At 44.0% G+C, this 22,959-nt stretch overlaps 1 protein-coding gene across 8 annotated transcripts in view; it reads left to right on the top strand.

Annotated features, from left to right (window-relative positions):
• Window positions 1–22,959, top strand: part of DLG1 (discs large MAGUK scaffold protein 1) — a 953,275-nt gene that overhangs the window by 409,400 nt on the left and 520,916 nt on the right. For all 8 annotated transcript variants that reach the window (XM_069213151.1, XM_069213153.1, XM_069213149.1 and 5 more), the window contains one exon: window positions 8,303–8,410. In XM_069213151.1, coding sequence (XP_069069252.1) covers window positions 8,303–8,410 — 108 coding nt within the window. The remainder of the gene's footprint in view (window positions 1–8,302; window positions 8,411–22,959) is intronic.

Genomic DNA, 22,959 nt, shown 5'->3' with positions numbered 1-22,959 from the left:
TTTCAACACTTCTTTATCATTAATACTGTGGCAAGAATTCGAAAACAATTATTTTGGAACATAGTTATTAAAGATCTTTTTTTTTTTTTTTTTTTTAACCTTTTTTAGTTATGGTTTGCTAACATTTCTGATAGACCCTAATCCAGATCATTGAACTCCTCATCCTCGACAGTTCATATAAGACGTGCTTCTCAGTCCCATACCCGTCCCTTCTATGTTTTCCCAACAAATAATTGTGTTTAGAGGCTTTCTTGATGATTGCCTAAGCTGCTGACATACTCTGCTTATGACATAATTTTCAGTCTGAGGTAGAAATAATAATTTAAAGCAGCTACCGTTTTCTCAATTTATAATTTGTTGAAGTAGTTTTAACTGTCGTACACTGACCCCTGAGGGTCTGCGATGCCTACTCAGGTGGGCCAAGACTGCTTAGAAAATAAATAATAGATTAATTCAGTATTTATAAGTAAGGATGTAAAACACTAAATTGACATTTTTAAAAGGCTGTGTGAAGAAAGTTGAAATATGAAGCTACAAATTTAGTTGGTAGCCTTAGATTGATCCGTAGGGGAAATGCTAGTACATCAGACAAGTATATATTATTGACTATCTGTGGCCTCAATGGATTTTAGAAAAGCCCCGCTTTCGCATTAAAAAAAAATCTCGATTTTTGTTTATATTTTTTAAATACATTTTAGACACAGGGAGCTTAAGTGATTGGCCCAGAATAACACAATGATGAGTCTAACAGTGATGCCGGGATTCCCACCTGTGCCTCCAGGTTCCAAAAGGCAGCAGCTCATGCTACTCGGACAGATCTCCAAATCATCCAACACAATATGCAAGCTACTTATGGGCAGATAGAAAGACTCTACGGACTATCTCAGTGAATGATATGCCCGCTGCCCAGTACTTTCTTTGTAAAAGAAAGAGTGCCTGAGCCCACAGCTCTGCTGAGGAGCCTGGGAACAGTGGAATTAAATGTTGCATGCCACATTCCAAGGCTGTATAGTCCTAAATCCATTTTACACCTGTCTAATCCACCACAAGACACCCCTGTTCCTTTGTTACTGTTGCAGGGTCGTACTTTCTCCCTTTCTGTTTTCCCGTTTTCACATCCTCCTTCTTTCCAGTTTTTTTTTTTTTCGCTCTCTTCCTCTGATATATTTCTGATGCAGAAAAATAAGTGCCAGTCTCCAAAAATGAGTGATGGTGGCCCCCACTGTCAACCACCGTTTCAAATGAAGCAGTGAGTATTCCTCTGAAAGATTAGGTCCTTTGCAATTTTTGAGGGCACTGAACGTACACCACAAGAAATCTGTTTTTTGGTTAAAATAGTGGGACTGTACTTAGTTTTTTGAAGGGCAGCATACCTAGTTTGTAAAACCGGGTTAAAAAAGAAGGGGCTTTACTGACCTTCTGCTCCCTGCTCAAGAGATACATTCACTTTATAGTCGCAGAAGTGGATGGGCCTCCAGAGGTAGCTAACTCTGAAAAGGGTCTCACTGGAAAGAAGATGACAGGACCAACAGCTCTTCTTCATGACCCCTTGTTGAAAACAAAAAGTAATCAGCCACCAGTTTAAGTTGTAGTGGTCCAAAAGTTCTTATTTGAAACAATTGAGGTGGAATGACTTTGGCGTGTTCCAAACATTGTATTAATTACACTGTGGTACAAAAAGGCAAAATTTTAAGATGTATTTTAGTGTTATCTAGTTACCACTGTAGAGAAGCAGATTGAGTTTCACATTAATACATTGTCCTGTTGTTTCTGACAACGTGGTACAGCATCCAGCCTCTAAAGCGTAGATAGTGTGCAATTAATTCCTGTAGAACCAAAAGACCTTGTGCTAAAGTCTAACCATCCGGATTGATATGACCTTCCAGTATGGAGAGCTAACTGGGACCTGGTCGCATTACCTGGGATCAGGTCATCAGGCATGCTTCATCTGAGATCCTCGCTTACACAACTGCGATCCTGACGTCCTGGCATAACCGAAATTATGATGATTATTATTCAGACAGGCGTCTTTGAGATTGGAGTCTATATTTATCCAGATGTCATCTATGCATTTATCCTGGTTGCCTTTATTGCGACTCAGCTAGAATTATTCTTGCTGGCTGAGCAGCACCCCCCTCCCCCCAGCGCCTCGAAACCCTAACGGGTACATAGCGCGCTTTATAAATCTTTTGATTGATTGATTGATTGACATAGCGGTCTCTTTCAAGAAGCATCATGTAATGAAGGGTGCCAGTTAAACAAGGTTATGCGTTTTAACTACAAGAGTGGTCGAAAATAAAAAGGCACGCACAGCCTCAGCAGTCGTAGGAATAATTTGTATTGTACATTTACATTTTGCAGTTTATTCTGTAAAAATGTATAAAATGTACTAATAAAAGTCTGTTTAAATAAAAATACATGTGCGCAGTCTAAACTGCATTGATGTTAATTAGTACTTCTTGTCCCTTAGTCTATTAAATAGAAGTGTTAGTTTGAGCACTGTTTTTTTAATGATATTTCATGTAATAGTTCTTCGAGATTTTTGGATGTATTGAGAATAAGAGTCTCTGTGTGTACTGTTAGAAAGATGGCGCTCACTAAGTAACCCTGATGATGAAGCATGTCAGACATAGTGTGTGCTGGGTTACATTCTTTTTAGAAAAATTGTTATTGGAAGGTATTACACCTAAGAGTACCTTAAGGGAAATTTAGATCACACTTTCTCAAAATGGACCAGCAGTGCATCGTTAAACAATTTGCTTTTTCTAGCAGGGAGATTGCACAGTGAGGACAAACTTTCAAAGTAGCTGGTGCGGTCAGCCTCCTATTGGCTTTGGAACCTAGTCAATATCTAAGATCATAGTTTGAAGAGCCAGCACGTCCATAAGTTTGTCTTGACATAACAGACAGGATCCATGTATTCCTTTCTTTGGGTTCTTGATATGGTTTGCAAAGGGGTTCGTTCATTCTGCTATCGGTTTCCAAATCAGGATGACCTTGCCCTCTACAGAAAGTAATTTACTTCCCTTACTGCAAATTACCCGAACATTGAGTTTGAAATATAGTGCTACATGTGTGAACGGGTTTAACGTTCTTAACTTCACATTTATGTATCTTGCCAATATATATTTTATAGGTATGTAGATGTGAAATATTACATTATGCTTACACTTAGCTCCACGATATTTTTGCTAATATTTGTGTATCATGATACTTCATTAGGAAATATTATGACATGCAACCTTTCTCTAAAATATATTCACAGCTACAGAATTATGAGGACCCTTAACCACGGCCTTTTTATATTTTTTCTCCTCGTTTAATCTCCTGTACTGTCTTTCGGTTTCTTTGCTTCTGTAATTTGACACGTTCTCTTTCACTTCATTCCACAGTTAACACCCACACATTCGCACATTGTAGAAGGTTTGTCTTTGAATTTAACTTATTAGCAAAGCAAGTTAATCACATGCTGTCATTCATCAGTCTCCTTATTCTCCATCCATCTTAAATATTTTGTCAGATATTAACTACATTATAACCTTTACTTTTCTGTTTTCTGTAAAACCTCACCAAAATGGAAAATACTGTAATTGATTTCCTTCTACGTAATGTTCGTAAATTTGCCTCACACGTTTTAATTTATACCCTGATGCTACTGTGGGCTCGACGAATTTGAAGACACACCAGTTGTCCTCCGTTTTTGTTGTAATGTCACTTTAGATCCAAAAAGAGCAGTATATTCAGCGTAGTTCTGTAAATTAAGTGAACCAATCGTCCTTATAGTCCTTTTCTTGCGGTTTCTCAATATTGCACCTGCAAAATGCGAGGCAAGCTTTCTTAAATATTTCATCATGCAGATCTCAGACAAAGCAGTAGTAAAGACCGGTCCAAGAGGGGTCTCCATTTGGTGGGCTGATTATTTGGTACAAGAAAATATTTTTCAAATGATTAGTGTATAAAAGTAATAAGGGTTAGGAGTTGGCCCTTAGTTGTTAAATGGCATACTTTCATGCCCTCAAATTGTATACCTTAAAGCATTTTTGTATACCCGAATGTGTGCTTCATGAGCAATGTTCAGCAAGACTTTGATTCTGAACTAAGTGGCAACATTGCACGTATGTAAAATATTAGACAAGACAAGTCTATTGACAAAATGTTACAGCTGTGTAGGGGTTTGTAGAAGGCTCATGCACGTTACACCTGTTATCCATTATGGACTGTATCCGCAGAATGCTTCATACAAGCCATACTTGCCTCATCTTGCACCTGTCCTAGTTCGTGTAGAGTAAAACTTGAGGAAATGAAAGTGAGAAACTGAAGTGCAGAAAAGGAATAATTACATTAGTGCATTTCAAGTTTAGGCACAGTTCAAAATCTTGTTTTGTTTGTTAGATTTATACTGTTCTAACAAATCTAGTAACATCTGAGTGCACAAGGTAAATCATTCCGGGTGGATACGATGCAGGTATTTACAACAAAGTGAATTAGAAGTCAATTATCCATACAATTGCAGAGAACATAAACAAGCTCATAGTTTCGAAAGTGTAAATAAGAGAACAATTGAGGTCGAAATCGAAGTTAGTTTCAAAGTGTGGGTGCTGTCCTTGATAATGATTGAGCTAGAATCCCCTATTGAAAACCACAATATCTCAAACTGGAATAATGCTTGGCTGCCAGAAACCTGTCTCCTCCAAAGACCACCGTTTTTAAACAAAGTAGGATGTCCCTTCTCGATGAATTAGCCAGTAAGCTAAACTGGTCAGGCTAAAGCAAGCCAGAGCAAAATGTGAAACCTAGAAAGGAACAAAGCGTAGGAGTTATGTGGGTACTTGCTTCCAACTGGCAGCATCACAGCTTGAGAGAACCAGGGCAACCAAACCAAGACTGCGCTCCCAGTGATCAATTGCAGTATTATTAAAATCCCAATCTAAACCCTAAACAAGGCTCTCAGGAACTCATTCAAGGAAGGAGGCCTTGTTAAAAACTTCCCTTTGCCAGGCAGTCAACAGGAGCATTACTCTTTGGAACGGACCAGCACCAAGGGATCTGGCCTCCCTCACCATCCACATCTCACTCAAAAGCTTGGTAGAGCAGAGCTCCTCCGTATGCATATTCAGTCCTGGAACTTTCCCTACATATCCTGATATGGAGCCCAAAAGTCTGTAAGTTGTAGGGAAAAAAACGTTTGCGGCTAACAGCTTTGCCCTTCTCTCATTTTATGCCTTGTGTCTTGGGTAGCTATGCCCATGCTCTCTGGTCATGGCAGATGAGGCGATTCCAAATCTCTGGGATCTTATGAATGATCACTTTTAGAAGTGGTGAGGGATTGGTTTGACAGGTCTAGACACACTGCCGGCTTTCCAAGACACTGCAGACAGCGTGTTAAAATCAGTGGATGGTTCAGTAACTTTAAAATGCCACGCATGGCAACGATCCAATGTTCAAAACACTCGGCGTTCATCTTTGATGGAGGTAGACTAGACAATAAGCAGTTGTGCCTCTACATCACTTAAGACAGTAGAGCAACAGCATATTCAGTAGAAATGCAGTCTGCTCCTGGGTCTTTTTTGTCCCTTTAAGCCAAGCTCTTTTTCCAGGGGCTGTGACTTTTCTGATTCAGTTTGAGCCCATGCACATATGCTAGTTGAAGCATTTATCATTACGAACAGTTTTCATGGTGTCATCACTTCAGTGCGCCAAAGCAGCAAGTTTCAGACGTTGCCTATCCCACCATTGTTTACGTGTTTCTTCCCAGACAAGTTGATGTAGCTTACTAAAGCTGCTTTTTTCCCCAGAGGTGATGTCCTTTCCGACTGGACAGTCCATCACCTTACCATCATACTTTCGTCCACCAAATCCCACTAAGAAGGGGGAGGCTTCCCATATTTGACGGGAAGCATGCAGTTAGCGTATACATTAGCTGTAAGAAAGAATTTTGCTCAGATGACTAGGTAAACTAGTGATGGAAACGGAAAGACAGTATAGACAGAAACTCAACCTTGCTTTATTGGTGTGTTCATTAAATGCTGTGTTCTAGCCAAGAGAGACCCACCTGAAGGTAAGAGGGTTCATGCCACCAGGGCAAAATCCCCCACTTGAACATCGGCTAGAGGGGTTCCCGTTCCCATAGCTGCAAGGCAGCTATGTGGTTCTTTAAGCGAGCACCATTACTTGGGATTTGAAAGTGAGGGGAGATGGCCTCTTTGCCAAGTAGGTCCTTCCCGACTTAATGATTTATTTAGTTCTCTACTCCGTCCACCCAAAGAGCAAATTTGTTGGGCATCTGTTCAGAGGTGAGGAATTGGAAGGTACAAGTATCCATCAGAAGGAAGAGATAATCACCTTCGATATTGATCTTTCTCATGGACACTCTTGCTATCTGCAGTCTCTCCCCCAACTCTCCTCCCCGCCTGTTCTGGAGAAACCTTACTGCCTTTCCTAATAAGATGTCAAGTAAGTATTATAGTCCTCCACTGCTTGACTGTCAGTTTTCTCAATAACACTTCATATGTCATGGCAAACAGTAGAACTTACTTTAGGGCGCCAGTGCTGGTGCTATATGGCCTGATGACATGATTACAACTCTGTGCCTGATGTTGTGTGGCACCAGTGTTCTCTACTGACAGAGGAGAGCAATTGCAGTCTGATGCCTGGGACATTCAACTGTAAGGAATAATTAGGTGTGTAGAGTAGCCACCAGAATGATCGCTGCTGAAGGAGAGTAACATTTTCTCCATGGGCAAAAACCTCTTTGGCCCGGAAATTGATGATTCATTCTGACGAATAAGACAGAGAAACAGCAAAGGGACATATCCCGTACAGCTCAGCTGTCCTTTTGTGAAGAGGAACAGCACCAAAAAGAAGGCTGCTGGCTAGAGGCAGATCACAGCATTTCATGTCTCATGCCAGCTTCCTACTGCAACTCAGCTTTCAAAGTCAGTCATCACAGTTGCAGCCTCAGTTTACCAAACCAGCACTTTTCAAGGGTGTGCCAGAGGAAGAGGTACTGAAGCAAGTGACTTGCTCCGGGAGCCGTCCCTACACTCAGTACCCATAGTGGGCCGGGTCAGAGGATTGCTCCAAGAATGAAGGGCAATCACCTCCAACAAGTGGACTCAACATTATTCAACATGGTTATTGTATAGAAGGTTTACGAAAACCACCAAACGTCAGGCCAAAAGCAGGACTTGCGCAAAGTGAACATGCTGTGTCTGCTTTAAGAGGTCAAAAACCTTCAAAGCAAAACACAATAGAAAGGGTCATGAAAGAAGAAATACATCAGGGAGTCTGCTCGGTCTGTTTTCTGATACTAAAGCCTGAGAAGATACTCAGACCCATGCTGAGTATTTTGAACAAATTCATAAAAACACAAAGGTTCAAAATGGTAATGCCACAGGAGATTTTGCTGCATCTGCAACTACATGCAAACATAGATCGCAAGGACGCCTACCTGCATCCGACAATGAACAACAGACTCAAGAAGCTGATGTGAATTATAATGGACAAGGTAAACTTCCATTTCAGCATCTTGGCCTTTGGGATGACATCTCTTGCAAGAGTTTCACAAAGTATGGACAGGAGACCCTTATCTGTCCCTGCCTTGTTGACTAGCTAGTAAAGCTGAAATCTTTCAGGCAATGCCAGGAGAGTACAAATACAGTAATGGAGACACTTCACACATCGGAAGATCCAGAGAAATCCTCAGTGGAAAGAGATTAGTTTTTTGGGAGCTAGGGTAAACTCCATGGACACAAACACCTCCTCAGTTACTAATCTAATCCTGGCACTAACTTTACCAGAAGGTGAGAACAGTGACACATCTTGCCCAGCCCAGGTTTTGCGCTTTCAACAATATTATTTGGCTGGGTTAAAACATACTTATTCAAGTAGACTGTTTATTTTATCAGTTTTATCCTATTAAAATACCAACCATTTATAACGTTGTGGTTTTGTTCCACTAGTTACCCAATTTTCAGTTAAGAAATTGAGGCATAGAGAGAAATTGTTTTTCACACACTGTGAATTTTGAACATTGACTTCAAATGAACTATTTTGTGTTGGTTGCACCCATAGCACCACCAAACCAACACTTGCCCCCAAAAATTAATTGTTTCATCAAGTTGATTATCTTCTTAGCACATGGAAGCTTTATTCAATTTTAAGCTGCAAACATCAGCAAAATAACTGTTTTACATGTACATTTGTTTTCAAATGTTTTTGATCAACTGTTGACATTTCATTCGTTTGTGTTTAATTTTCATTTTATTCTTGTAATCTCATGTCTTATCAATGCTGCTTTCAGCCAACAGAAGCTGCTACTCCCTCTCCTCCTATTGTCCCTGTGATCCCTGTTCTGCCTGTCCTGCCAGTCCCTGCTGAGACCACTGTCATCCCATCCACTTCACCACAGGTTTTTAATCCGTTATTGCTTTTCATTTCATGCTTTTTTTTTAAATTCCATTTACCATTGATTAAAGCACTCAGTACTTTATAGAAATGTTTCCAGTACTTTTAAGTAGTTTGTTATAAAACAATATACCATACAAGTACTAAAACCACATCCAAATAACCATGTGGTTTAGTCACATCTAATTGTTGAAATGTTATTGTAAATTAGCTACTTGATTTGATAAAATATGCCGCCACACCCGCGAGAATCAAGTTCAGAAGGTGTTATTTACTTACTTGGAAACATTACTGTAAAGTCTGTAATGATATAAGATAACTAAGTATCTGTTAGAAATCTTAGTGCTCATCGTATGGTGTTTGAGTTTCATTTTATATAGGTATTAATGTCCTATTTGTGCAATGAGAAATTAAAAGGTACATATTCATGCCCCAATCAGTATTTTGCACTGTCAAAAAGTAAAATAAGGAACCACCCACACATCGCCTAATAATTGGTAGCCAATGGCACAGTCTAGTTCAACACCCGTACTTTCACTTACTATGGTGTCCTTTGGGTATTCATGCAAACCACGTCAGGCATCTTAGTATTCTGAACCTCATTGCTGATCCAATGGAACAGATCACATGCCCCACACCATAGAGGAGCACAGAAAACCTCTTACACCATGTTGTGATGGTGCCAGTCTTGTTGATGTGTAGCATGAAAGTCTCTTTAGATATCAGATATCCTGGAGAATAAGGAATTTCATAGTCCTAATCCTCGAGTCATCCCTGTCATCTAGTAGGGTAATACAGAAATAGCAGTTTAATTGATGAATCATAGCCCTAAGGCTGTAAAAAAGACTAAGTATCCTATTCACATCATTTAAAATAATTCAGTTTTCCAGCCAGACAAAACGCTTGGAGACCACAACCTGAGAGGCTTCCATCCTTCAGATGTCTACCATACATTATTGTTTTAAACACATTTTCTTGAGGTTTTCATACAACATTCAGATAACGACCTTTTCTGTTAGGTACAATGTAATCAATGCTTCAAGGAATTTCTAAGCTCCAGCTGCTATCATAATAATCCAAACCACAAACATCACCTCCATTTGCCTCTCTCCTACCGTGCACAGTAGCAATCAATTCTGGAGTGGCTTGTGACGGTCAGATTTGTTAGCCAGTGCTTAGCAGTCTTCCTGTACAATCAGAGGGCAGTAAATTAATAGTGTTGCGTATCATACCACACATCTCTCAGGTAGCCCTATAGACACATACTCTGGGTCCCAGTGGGTCCTTCCAGTGGTGTTATTTCATTCTTCGTCAGTAGTAAAGCGAAGTCCTGAAGCTTTTTTTTGTTGTTGTTTTTTTTAGTTGTGTGTGGGATCCAGTTGAGCAACTAGTGCTGTGCGATGCATGCTACTTCTTTCAGTGGTGTTAAGTGTGGCAGCAGTCTGTCTCCAATAGGTTGTGAGCTGCAGCCAAGCCCAAAACATCTGCTCCCTACTCGTTGCACCTTGGGCACTTTGCGCATGTAATGTGAAAATAAGTTAATCCCCCCCTGGGGTTAAGTAACCTTGATGAATATCATAATATTTAATCAGTTTGAAGTGGGTATTCTGCGATAACTTGTCTACTCTCTCCAAAATGTCAGCCCAATCTTTACAGGTAAATTGTTCCCTAAGTCAGTTTCCCACTTACTTCCGAGATCATGTAAGGGCACACGTCCATCTTCCCCAGTCAGTCTGTACAAACAGGTTACCGCTTTATATGCCCCCTCCGCAGTGCTTCCGTATCACAGTGGTCAGTGCTCTATATAAAAAAACTTGGCCTCCAGGTAGATCATATTCAAGCCCGAATTTTCCGAATGGGAGGAGAGACTCCTCTCTGTAAAGGTCCCCAAATACTGATGCCCCTGCCTACTCCCTGGTTTCCAGATCTCTCCAGTCACCTCCATGAGGGAGCATGAGTTGTCTCAAGAGTATGTCTGGTGAGTACTGTATCCGCCTATGGGTCTTCCATTGGACCCTCAGCCATGAGTGTTGCAGAACCCGAAATTCGGTTGTGTCCCTCCCATTTGAGTATGGTAGCCGCGGTATCATACTAAATGCGTATGGACACCTAGTGCTCTGGGAGACCGTGTGCACCCAGGAGTTAATCGACTCGCTACCCACTGTGTCAGCCATTGCAACAGTGCTGCTAAATAATAATTTTCAAAATTGGGCACTGCTAAACTGCCATCTTTACTTGTTCCCTTTAAGATGGTCAGTGCTACCTGCCTTCAGCCCGATCACCACAGAAAGTTCACGACAAGGGAATCCATGTCCTTAAATACCGCCATGGGAATCCACACTGGTAAACCCCCAAAAATAATAAAGTAAGCATCGCAGTTGCACAATCTTTAGCAGTGCCACTCTACCTGCTACAGATAGGGGGAGTTTGCCCCCAAAACTCCATATATCATTTGAGGTCTTTAGTCACCTTCTCTGTATCCCCTTCCAGCAAGTCAATAGGGTCGGGATAAATTTGAACGCTGAGGTATCAGAAGCTATTCGGTTCTTATTGAACACTGTCCAAATTGGGCAGTGGAGTTCGGTTCACAAGTTAGGGGCAAACCTGTGATTTTTGCCAATTGACGTTAGGCCAGAGTAGCACCCGAAACGTTCCATCAGTCTCCTAGCATGCACCAGCTTGGTTGTGTTGCTAAGAAAATTCACAAGGTCATCAGCGCATAGTGCAATATGATGGGTGCACCCCTCGCTTAGTATTCCCCTACAAATAGTTCCAGTTCTAGGGTAGGCTGCTAAAGGTTCAGTTGCTAGGGCAAATAATAACAGCGATGGGGGAAACCTTGCCTGGTGCCCCTTTCCACCTGATAGCAGTATGATATGAGTCCCCTGGTGCGCACTCTACTCATTGGGGCTGAATACAGGAGGCTAGTGTATGGTATAAAGTTTGCTCCTAGCTGGAACCAGTCCATACCCCTGTAAAGGAAAGTCCATTTCAGGCTGTCAAATGCATTTTTAGTATCTATAGTTTTATTTATTTTTATTTCTTTAAATCTGTTTATTGCTTTTATCACACAACCGACCAGGTGCACATCCAGTTACAATATTATTGTACGCATATTTGTGCCACCACAAGTTAAAGCAACCTACAGTAAGTGGAGTACTTGTAGTCAACAGAACAAGAGGAAAGGAAAACATAGAGTTGTCGATAGAGAGCTATAGCAACTGCTTGTGGGTGATCACAAGGGGAGAAGGAGTGAAGTCCCCCTAGCCGGGGTGGTGCGCCTGCGGCAGGTGGGAGGGAGGAGTAGGTAGGGGGAAGGGGGGGACCCAGGGAGGGAAGAAAACCAAACCCCCACTCCGGCGTGGGCAGTCGCCACATGTTCTGCTACACAGGGTATGGCGCTGTGTGACGTGCCTGTCTCCCCTTGATGTATTCTCACCTCAAAGGCCGATCATGTTATTATTGTTACCTTGCAGAGTTTCGTGTGGCAACCCTCTGTGAAACTTCAGGGAACAGCTGGGGTACCTCTGATTTATTTTACTCTTTCACCCTATTGCCCCTGTCCTTAGTGTCTGCGTGTCGTGTATGACCAAATCAGTGAAGGCATCAAGGGGGTCGAGTGTCATCTTTATTCTCTAATTGGACAATGAGGGAGTCCCATGCATCCACCCCTTTAATTATCACCCCTCTGTCTTGGAGGGAGTGCAATAATTGTGCTTCCGCCCTTGTCCAACGCAGCAGATCCCTCGCCCATTGACGTTCATTTGGCATGCTCAAAGCCTTCCAGTACATTGCTAGGAGGCGCTTGAATAACACGAATGCCAAATCTATACATCTGTGTGTCTGTTTCCCCCCTCTGGATCTTGGCCGGATCCCTAGTAAGCATGATTCCGGTATAGGGGTTAAAGGGTGAACCACCCATTCAGCTGCCAATGAGGTTATGTCCTGCCATGCCCTCAACACTGGGGGGCATTCCCATGTCATGTGATAGAAAGTGGCACCCGGGAACATGCAGCGAAGCCTGTGCGGAGATAGATACTTTTGGTGTAGGTAATTAAACTGTGTATATCTAATTCGAGGGTTATGCAAGACTGCATGCGTTGAAGTAAGCGCCACACTCCATGCACGCTGTGTCAACGGCGTGGTCAGTACCCCATCCCATTTAGCCTTTGCCTGGGCTTGTGTGTGTTCTGGGTATGCTAGCAAGGATCTGTATATCCGTAATATACTGGGTTTTGTGTCCAAGCCGTCCAGTAAGTCCTGTAGAATTGGGGACGTCTGTGGTTCATGGTCTCGGCATTTCCAAACAGAGCGTACTAACTGGCGCAACGCGCCATATCCTATGAACCATCCTTGCCCAAAATCATATGTGCTTTCCAAACCGCGTAAGGCAAGATGCCATTCCTGAAATATGTCCCCTGTTGTTTGTATGCCTTTCGTGGGCCACGCAGACAATCTGTGTCTTCCGGTCACCGTCCCAGTGTTCGGCGTGGCCAGCAGGGGTATCTTGGGAGAATACTGTGTGGGCCGAGCCCCCAAGGACACATATCGATGCCAAATCCAGCGGGCCACGTCCAGTAGGTTATTGCGTGAGTGAGGCAGGCCATCACATGCAAGTAGCCATCATAACATATTAGTGTGTCCCAAGGTATTATGTACCATCAGCACCTCTGAGCCCTGAGGGTGTTGTATCCAGCGCACCACCCACTGGATCTGCATGGCTGTGTAATACAGCTCATAGTCCGGGCCCCTAGGCCGCCCTGCATCAGGGGTTGATATATTTTAGTTAGCGCTACTTGTCGGCACACCAAGTCAGTCAGCAGACTGGACAGGAAACCAAAAAAAGATCGGGGTAGCACCAGAGGCAGTGCAGGAAAATGAATACAGTAGCAGCAGGAGTATGATCATCTTTGCGATCGCCACCCTGCCCAGCGGCCATAACGGGAGAGAGCACCAAAATGGTAAGGAGCCTCTAACAGACCTGGTCACGCGCCCCAAATTACCCTCCTTAAGGTTAGTGACTTCATGATATATGTTCACCCCAAGATATTTGAAAGTGGTATAGCACCCAGGCAAAGCACAGGTCAGGGTGATTAAGCGCTGAGGATCAGGTATCGCTCTCATTGGGAATAGACATGATTTTCACCAGTTCACCCTTAGTCCTTAATATCTATAGTTAACACTGCTGCTTTGGTTCGGTCATAGGTATTGGACTCCAGAATAGCAAGCAGCTTTCGTATGTTAGCAGCCGTATTACAACCAGGGATAAAACCCTCTTGGTCCAGATGTACAAGGGTGGACATATGGGGAAGAAGTCTCGTAGCGTGGCTCTTGCTAAGTATCTTATCTGTTCAGCATCAACAAGGGGCGGTATGCTCGCTTATCGTGCTCCGGTTTCACAAGTTTTAACAGAGGAACCACCAATGCTTCTTTGTTGGATACTGGGAGAATTCCTGTCTGTTTGGAGGTGTTGAAAAGGTCAACGGATTTAGAGGGCTAGGGTCTGAACGTATGTTGCATACAATTATATAAGAAGTCCATCCAAGCCTGGTCTTTTACCCTTGCTATTACATTTATTGCCGCCTTGACCTTGGGGAGCATTGTTTCCTCACCTAACCCTTCTGTGTCTGTAGATGTCAGCGTTGGGAGAGCCAGGGGTTCAGTTAGCAAAGTGGTGTAAAGTGTGGCGTAGAAATCCCAGAATTCCCTTTTAATTTCTGTTTGGCATAATTGTCTTTGTCCTGTTTCCGCCTCTATCTCCAAGATCTCAGAACCCCTAGTAACTGGGTTCACCAGTCATGCCAACAGCGGACCAGTGCAGTCTCGTTCTTCATGGGCCATTATCATATAATTCCTATGATCAAAACTTCTCAGGCATTCCACTTACTCTGCTACCCTTACTTTCGCTTCTAGCAAGTCTGTCTCCTTTTCTCAGTGATTCGGTTGCTGATTCCTTATGCAGCACCTCTTTGACCGTTTTAACTTCTTCTAAGAGAACACATCACACCCCCACTGCTTCCGAATAGGCCGGGGCAGAGTCAGTGTAGCTCTGCTGGGCCGAACTCTACGAAGTGTTGAAAAAACTCCACCTCCCTACGCGGAGTTCCGCGAGCAGCAAAGTTTGGGTAACTTGCATTGTAAAATCAACTCGAACTGCATCACGCAGAGGGTGCTAACTTCTTTCTGCCGCTCAAGTAGATTTTCTACTCTAGCAGCAGCTTCCTCAACGCGAGTGGCAGCTTTCTCATCACGAATGGTCGTAGCCTACCGCTTGTGTTAAGAAATCTCGCTCGCGCTCGGCAGCTTAACATTGCAGAGCACGAGTAAGAGAAAAGGCTCTGCTTGCCATCACTTTGCGGAGTTTTTTGGACCTCCACACAGAATGGGGGAAAAACTGCGAACTCTGCTGGTGGAGCAGAATTAGTCACCCACCCCTACTCCAGAGAAACACCTACTCCTGACAACTTTGAAGGCATCCCATTTGATTTCAGGAGAAGCAGCGGTCCATTCATTATTGGTCATATATTGATGAATGGCATTATCCACAGCTTCTCTGAAGATCGAATCCTCCAAGGATTCTGGTTTTCGTTTACATGTCAGAATCTGAGGTATCCCCCTTTCCCATGCTAGGATCATTAATAGTGGGTTATGGTCTGATATTGTGCGTGATATGTATTTCATTTAACTAATATTGCATGTAGCGTCGGCATGCATAAAAAGACATGTAGTCGCACATAGAGGTCGTGCAGGACTGGAAAGTATGAATAATTCCTGTTGAGCATCTGTAACAGTCTCCAGGAGTCTACCAGGGCCCACTCCATCTGCCAGTCTGCAAACACGCGAGCCACTCTGATCGTTGGGGTGTCAGGCGAAGGGGGATAAGCTCTATCTAGACCAGAGTCAGAGAGAGAATTCAATTTCTTGCGTATCATCACCGTGTCCACTAGATAGGGAGTCAGTACTTTGGGAAAGTGTAGTAAAGAATGCTCTTTAATCAATGGCGCATATATCCTTATAAGCATAGTCTCTACCATCCAGCTGTTCCAAGACCACTGTGTACCTCACCTCCGGGTCCGTGATATGCCCAGTGTGTTGAAAGGGAGTACCAGCTTTAATCCAAATTAGTGTTCCCCGGGCATAAGCAGAGTAAATAGTATAACACACCTGTCCTCTCCACTTTTGTTATAGCACTCTTGAAGAAACACTATTTGAACTCCACTCCCCGCAGGTAGAAGATCTTGTATCGCTTAGACATATTATGCATACCCCATATGTTCGAAATTACGTGTTTATTAGTGTTGTGTGCTGTCATCTTAACCAGACCCACTCCCCTTTGTCCCCAGACTCATTCCCGCCCAGCAGTGTGTCTGCTGCAGTAGAACCAGTGTCAGTCGCTGCCTACCAATGATGCACCACCACCATTTTGCCTGCCTTACGGTTCCAGCGAGTTGAGTTGGGCTGTCTTGTACCCTGCATTGTGGAAGGCCCCCAGTCTGGACGATGTCGGCAGGGAGGGGCACAGGGTGTTCTCTATCTTTAATGACACCTTTGACCCATCAGTTACATCAGGATATTGTTGGATGGGAGGGTATTGGTAGGAGCCCCAGATCATTGATCCTCATGCCATCACTGCCTGGCCACGCCCCGATTTCTACCATACACTATGTGCGAAGAGATACATCGTGTGTGGTGAGTCCCCCAGAGCTTATGCTCATGCTCTTCTTTTCTTCGCTATTTAGAAAGACAGTCCATATATTTGTGACATTTACCATCTGGCATTATTCCAGACTGTGCCTGATCTTATGGAACCTGGAGCTAAAGAGGTTTCATTCTGAGGACCCCCATAAAAAATATTTATTGCCTCTAACCACAAAGCCAACCATTGTAAAATTTGCAATACTTTCTCAACCAAAACTCTCAAGCACAAAGAGGGAAGAATTTTTATCTGTTTCAACAATCCAAATCCATAGGATCTTTAATCAACATGAAGATGCCTCAAAACAGCACTAAAATACACCATAAAAGGGTAAGTTTTGATGAGGCGTCATCATGATTCTTCAAAACCTGAAGATTGCCTCAAAACATGTTTAGAGGAAAGAAAAGATAACGGTCCTCTGAGGAAAATATTATAAATGGTAAACCTAGACCAAAAACCAGCTTCAGATCCATCAACTCCAAAAATAGTTGCCTCAGATGCTGGGTAAACCTTTGTCGCCACCAGCACTTGTGACGTGGGGGACAGTGACAACAATATCGGGAAACATGATTAAAAATCCAGACAAGGTTCAACTATACCTATTAAAACATTGACTCTGTAGTTGTTAACATCGTCAGAGTTAGCACCGATGACACCCTCAACAGTTCCACAGACAATTGTATACAAAAAAGTATACTACTCCTAGACATACCACAGCAAATACATAAGTCATCCTTAAATCATAAATGGGTACTCCAACATCTTTAATACCAGAGCATACTTCACCAAGAAAGTGTTCTTTAATCCTTTGCATAACCTTTTTATTCCGAAGAATAGGATAGCAGAGGACTATTTGGGCCAACCTATAGATCCAGCTCAGAGTTGAATATCAAGTTACAGAAAATGATAGCTTCAGAGAAATTTAACCAGAAATGTTCTATGAGTGGGTCTGAACTTTTTCTCCTGAATCCCTTTTCAATCATTCCAGGAACATGAGTGGCAATATAGATAAGAGCTGTATTCAAATTAATCTCCCACCTTTACCCAATTTATCATGCAGGTGCCTTTATCCTTAGTGAAATAACTTCTGGATCAAGATGACAGACTATTACAAGATCTTCCTGGATCCTGTTTCATAGTGACAATGCTTCAGCTTTACCATCAGCTATAACATCTTGAAACTCTGCCCACCACTCTTCACACTCTTTTTGGTGTTCAAGATCAGGAGGGCGACCCCAATACAATCTCCAGTAGTGTCTCATTCTACGAATAGAATGTTCTTACAAGGAGGACCTCTGCACCAGGGATCAGCAAGAAGAACTACCTCCCTTCTTTCCAATTACCACTGGCCCTGGATGGGATGAATGCTTAGCTCAAGATGCTACAGCTCAAACTCCATCAGACTCCCCCTGCCACAACATAGGCAGCTTTCACAGCCTGATTGAAAAGGTGCTGAAAAGATTTGGCCTACCAATACTGACAAAATAAATTGATTGTTTCCTACACAATTTTAATTGGCCAACCAGAAAGATTATCTGAGTCATGGCAATAATGGACCATCTCTAGTCTGAGGCACTAAAAATAATGTAAAATCAGACAACAGGAGCAGCAGTTATCTCACTTTTGTCAAAACGTATAGGCACCAGATAATACACCAGCATGTCTTAACAGGCTCCCACGTGCAGACTCTGTTGTAATGCAGGCTGCTGAATGGAGATCTCGTACTCTGGTGTCATCCTGTTCCGCCTGACCTAACAAAGAAGGAAAAAGATTGGATTATATTTGAAGGCGTTAATTAGCAAAAGCTGCACCATCTATTAGTGCTCCTAACACCATATCAATCTTGGGCCACTAAAATAGACAGCTATGGTCTGACATTGTACCATATCTAAATATGAAACCACAAAACATAAATGAGGATGTCAAGTCAATCTTACATGGAGAAAGGACATCCTCTCCCATAATCAATGTTGTCACGGACATAGCAACTGCTGGTTTTATCTTCAGTTAGCTGGCCCAACTGTTTTTTTTTAATACATGGGTGGGTTAATTGCGAACTCTGTTTCATCCTTAATTACAACTCAGCATACTGGACATGCCATATGATGGAGAATCTGTATTTAGCAGCCATGTTAATGAGGCTCTTCAATGCATGAAGAAATGCATGGATACAGCACAATCCTTAGGATCATTTTAACAACGTTGAACCTATCCATTCTGAGGAGTGAGTGGAAGAAGCCATGACCTTTCATAGAGCGGGATAGTGATATGGGGCGCAGCAACATCTGTCATGCTGACAACAGTATGCCTCACATTACAATCAACCACCTCCAGCTTCTTTTTAAAGACAGCCTCCTCAACAAAGAGGTTTCTAGTCAGTCATGGAAAAAATCAAGATACATCCAGAAGGCAGCAGTGAGGACTTTCTAGTGGCTGCATCATACTGGGCATCACTTGTATATGGGATGTTCTTATTATTACAACCAGCGGCACCGTAGAACAAAGGATCAATGGATTCTAGACCTCATACATATGGGACATACACAAGAATTCATACGAAAATGTCCCCCAAAGGTACCATCCCAAAAAACCTATCAACACCTACGGGTGTTGCAAGCAAAGGTTTCCACAATTTTAAAGAATTGGCCTTAGAAGTACTCCCAGAAACGCAGCGAAATTTGTTCCAGTTACTTCCTAAAAAAAAAAAAGAGCAGAATGGAGACTGATTGTGGATCTCAGTCAGTTACGCAAAATACCCTGAGGAATAGACACCTTGGATGGATGCACAGCTGAAAACCTTCAGCTGTTAGAGAATGGAGATTGTATGTCCAACCTAGACCTTCAGGAGGGTTATTTCATATCCCTTTCCATCTCAAATACAGAAAATATCAAAATTGAGGCGACAGGCCACCAATGCCAATTCAAAGTACTTTTATTCAAACTCAAATTAGCTTCAAGAACCTTATTGAAATGCATGGCTCCAGTTGCATCTTGTCTGAGGAAACACAGACACTAATTGTTTCCCTGCTTTAATGACTTGCTAGTCAAGGGAAGATAACCCCAGAGAAAAGAGGACTCTGTGAAGGCTACCCTCCAGCTTTTAAAAAATCTAGGTTTACAACTCAGCAAGGACAAACCAATGTTAATGCCCCACAACAGGATACAATTCTTAGGGTCAGTCTTAGACACAAACACAGAAAGAAGCCTTACCACCCAAAGAACGATTGATATTTTTAAGCAATGTAGTAGAGAAACGGTGAAAGAAAAGTATGATCACAGTGAAACAATACATGTCTCTTTTAGTGATTGTCATCTTGCATTCATCTAATCCCAAAATGGAACTTGCATGTACTTCCATTCCAAGAAAAATTAGACCAACAGTAAAACCAAAAACAAGGTTCGCTCTGACTGTATCCATAGCAGAAAGGCTAAAACAGTGCCAGCCATGGCGGACCCGGCACATAAATACAATAGTAGGATTAAGGTTGCTTCAACAAAGATCATGCTTTGTCATTACTGAATGGCTAGAGCACATCTACATATGGCTAGGGAGCAAATCCACAGGCATTAACTGTAAGGGTCCTATGGTCAACAGAGGAAACTCTTCTCTGCATCAGTATCCTGGAGACAAGTGCTAATGCTTTAGGTTTACAATCTGTCTTACCACAAATAATGGGAAGTTCTGATGGATACACCTACCTGTGGATTCCTCACCTAAAGAATTCTCCCCTCGTGCCAGCTTCGACGGAAATTTCTTCTAGCTCTGCACGTCGACGATGACGTCACCATTGCCTGACTCCACGCGATGCCGTATGACGTCATCTAGGCAATAAGAAGCCCTCTTCGACGTGCAGACGTCCGTTCCCTTTTTTCTGTGCCTTCGAATAATGTTTTTTCTTCGAGGCTAACAGCGCATCTGTAGTTACTATGTTGCAGCCAAGAAAATCTGGTTTTAAACCTTGTAACCAGTGTGTGTGGGGGGGGGGGTCCGATGTCGGTCACTGACCCCCATGAAAATTGTTTATGGTGCCTTAGCTCCGACCATGAGGACGAGTCATGCGGGTCCTGCCAGCGCATGAACCCTAAGGCGCTTAAAGAGAGAGAGGCTAAATTATTCCTAGCCCGTTCCAAGAAGAGGAAGGAAAGGCGGCATCGTACATAGTCTTCTTCGAAGACTCATCGTCGCCATGGAGACTCTCGGCGTCGTCACGACTCTCAGCGCGGATCGAGTAGAGGTTGGTCCAGGTCCAGATCCAAATCTCCATCAGCTCGGTGCCGTCCGACGTGGGAGATTAGCCCGACCATCACTCCTCCGGCTTCTCCGACTTCACCTTTGTCGGTGTTGGAAGTCCAGCCTCTTCAAGAACCGGCGGCTTCTCCGGCGCAGGAGATGCCATCATCGGCTTCTATGCTGGTGCCGACTCCGCAGGCATATCCAGCTTTCACGCCGCCGGGTACGGATCCTGCTGCATTTTTGGATGCTATGTTTAATATCTTTTCCACCATGGCGCCTGGTGGAGGGCATGCGGGTCCGTCAGGCCCTCTGGCTTTTAATTTGGGTGCTCCGGCTCCTTACAAGCCGACACCCTTCATGCCATTTTTGCCTTCTGGAGCCGCTGTGGCGCCGATGCCTTTGGCGTCGCCCAGGAGACCTGTGACACCTACAACGTCTGCTACTCCGGCGCCGGTGGATTCTCCACGGATCCAGTCCACAGTCAAGGTGCCTGTGTCACTGGAGCGTCTGGCGTTGGATGGATCCGAACAGCGGTGCCGGTGTCGGCCGACGCCTTATCGACACTGGGACTCGAATCCAGGCTCCGGTCCAGAAGACTAGCTTTACTCCTCCTGGAGGAGGAGGAATACAGCAGACAACATCTGGAGGAAGGCAAAATCTTGGAGCCTTCAGGTGATTTTCAGGGCCTGGACACTGCAAGTGGTATTGACACTTCCCCTGAATGGGATTTGGCTTCCCCTGGGGAGTATTCAGAAGAGGCTGCATCTTTTCATGCAGTAATAAGGAAGGCTGCAGACTTTTTAGATCCTCTTCCGGCTGCTGAGGTGAAAAGGAACCTTTTGACTGAAGTGGTGCATCCGGCTTCAGTGGTTTCGGAGCCTCTCTTGCCCTTCAATGAGGCTCTCCTGGACCCTGGACATTTGGAGAAAGCCTGTGACTTCTACAGCTGTCAACAGGGCGATAGCAAGGCGCTATCGTGCGGCTCCAGGTAACCCGGACTTCCTCTCCAAACATCCAACTCCGGAGAGTTTGGTGGTTTCAGCATCGTGCCCCTCCCGGTCATCCCCTGGTTCGTTCCCCGGGACCCCTGCGGACAGGGAGTCAAAGAAAAAGCACCACGCAGCAAAGAAGGCCTTTTCGTCCTGCAGTATGGCCTTGAAGTCGACCAATGCAACCTGCATTTTGGGACATTATGTTCATGCCCTTATGGAGGAAGCGAAAGGTCATCCTAACGTGCCACAAGAGGTGCTGCATTTGCTAGCGGCCGCTAAGGCGGCGGCGACGACCCAGGTGATTCAGTCTGAGTTGGACACCTCGGACTCCGTGGCAAGGGCTATGGGTACATCCATAGTGTTGAGGCGTCAGGCTTGGCTGTGCTCATCAGGCATCTCTTCGGATGTACAAGCAACTCTTCTGGATCTGCCTTTTGACGGGGAAAAACTCTTTGGGACAAAGGCAGATTCTGCTCTTGAACGTTTCAAAGCAAGCAGAGCCACAGCGAGGTCGTTAGGACTTCAGGCAGCCACTTCCTCTACCTTTAGGTCATATAGGAAGTTTAGGGGTTTTGGACGTGGCTCCTCCTTTTGTGGCAGGTTCCAGGCACCACAACAATCTGCAAGCTCCCTGCCTTACAGATCCTTCAGGGGCAGGGGCAGAGTATGTACAAGGGGAGCCACCCAGCAGCACTCTGCCTCTTCCTCTTCCTCGGGAGGGGTACAGCAGGGAAAGCAGCCTTAGTCCTCCACCACTCCCTGTTCACTTGTCTCCGGTAGGAGGGAGACTTGCCCAATTTCTTCCAATGTGGGAGTTTATAACATCAGACTCTTGGTTCATCGACATTGTGAAGAAGGGGTACTCTCTTCCCATTCGGGAAATTCCCTCCTCCCTTCCCTCCCTTCCCATCCTTCTGTTCGGAAGACCATCTTCTGTTACTGCAACAGGAGGTGTTATCCCTATTGTCAAAAGGCGCAGTAGAGTTGGTTTCCGAGCAGGAGAGGGGTCAGGGCTGTTATTCAAGATGCTTCCTGATCCCCCAAATAGGATGGTCGGTTGAGACCAATTTTGGGCTCGGAGTTTGAATTGGTTCCTTAGGCAGGAAAAGTTCAAAATGCTGACCCTTTCACAGGTTCTTTTGGCATTGAACGAAGGATATTGGATGGTGTCTGTCGATTTGCAGGATGCATACTTCCATATTCCGATCCTCAAATCGCACAGGAAGTATCTCTGGTTTGTGGTGGGGTCGCAGCATTATCAGTTTGCGGTCCTCCCGTTTGGTCTTACTTCAGCACCTTGAGTCCTCACAAAGGTAATGGGGGTGGTAGCAGCAGAACTCAGAAGAGGAGGGATAGCGGTGTTCCCCTATCTGGACGATTGGTTGATCAAAGCCAAGACTCCAGTGCTCGTGCGGCACCTGCAGTTGACAACTCAGTTGTTGTTCGATCTGGCTTTTTCAATCAATGTACCCAAATCTCACCTGGAGCCCTCTCAACGCCTCCTTTTCATAGGGGCAGTACTGGGCACAACATTGAATCAGGCCTTTGCTCTGCCCCAGCGGGTTCAGGACATTCAGGCGTTGATTCCGATGTTTCGAAATGGAGCGGTAGTTCCTGTCCTTATGGTCCTT

Source organism: Pleurodeles waltl, chromosome 11 (genome assembly GCF_031143425.1).
Source record: "Pleurodeles waltl isolate 20211129_DDA chromosome 11, aPleWal1.hap1.20221129, whole genome shotgun sequence".
NCBI classification, from domain to species: domain Eukaryota; kingdom Metazoa; phylum Chordata; class Amphibia; order Caudata; family Salamandridae; genus Pleurodeles; species Pleurodeles waltl.
This window is presented reverse-complemented; position numbering and strand designations above follow the sequence as displayed.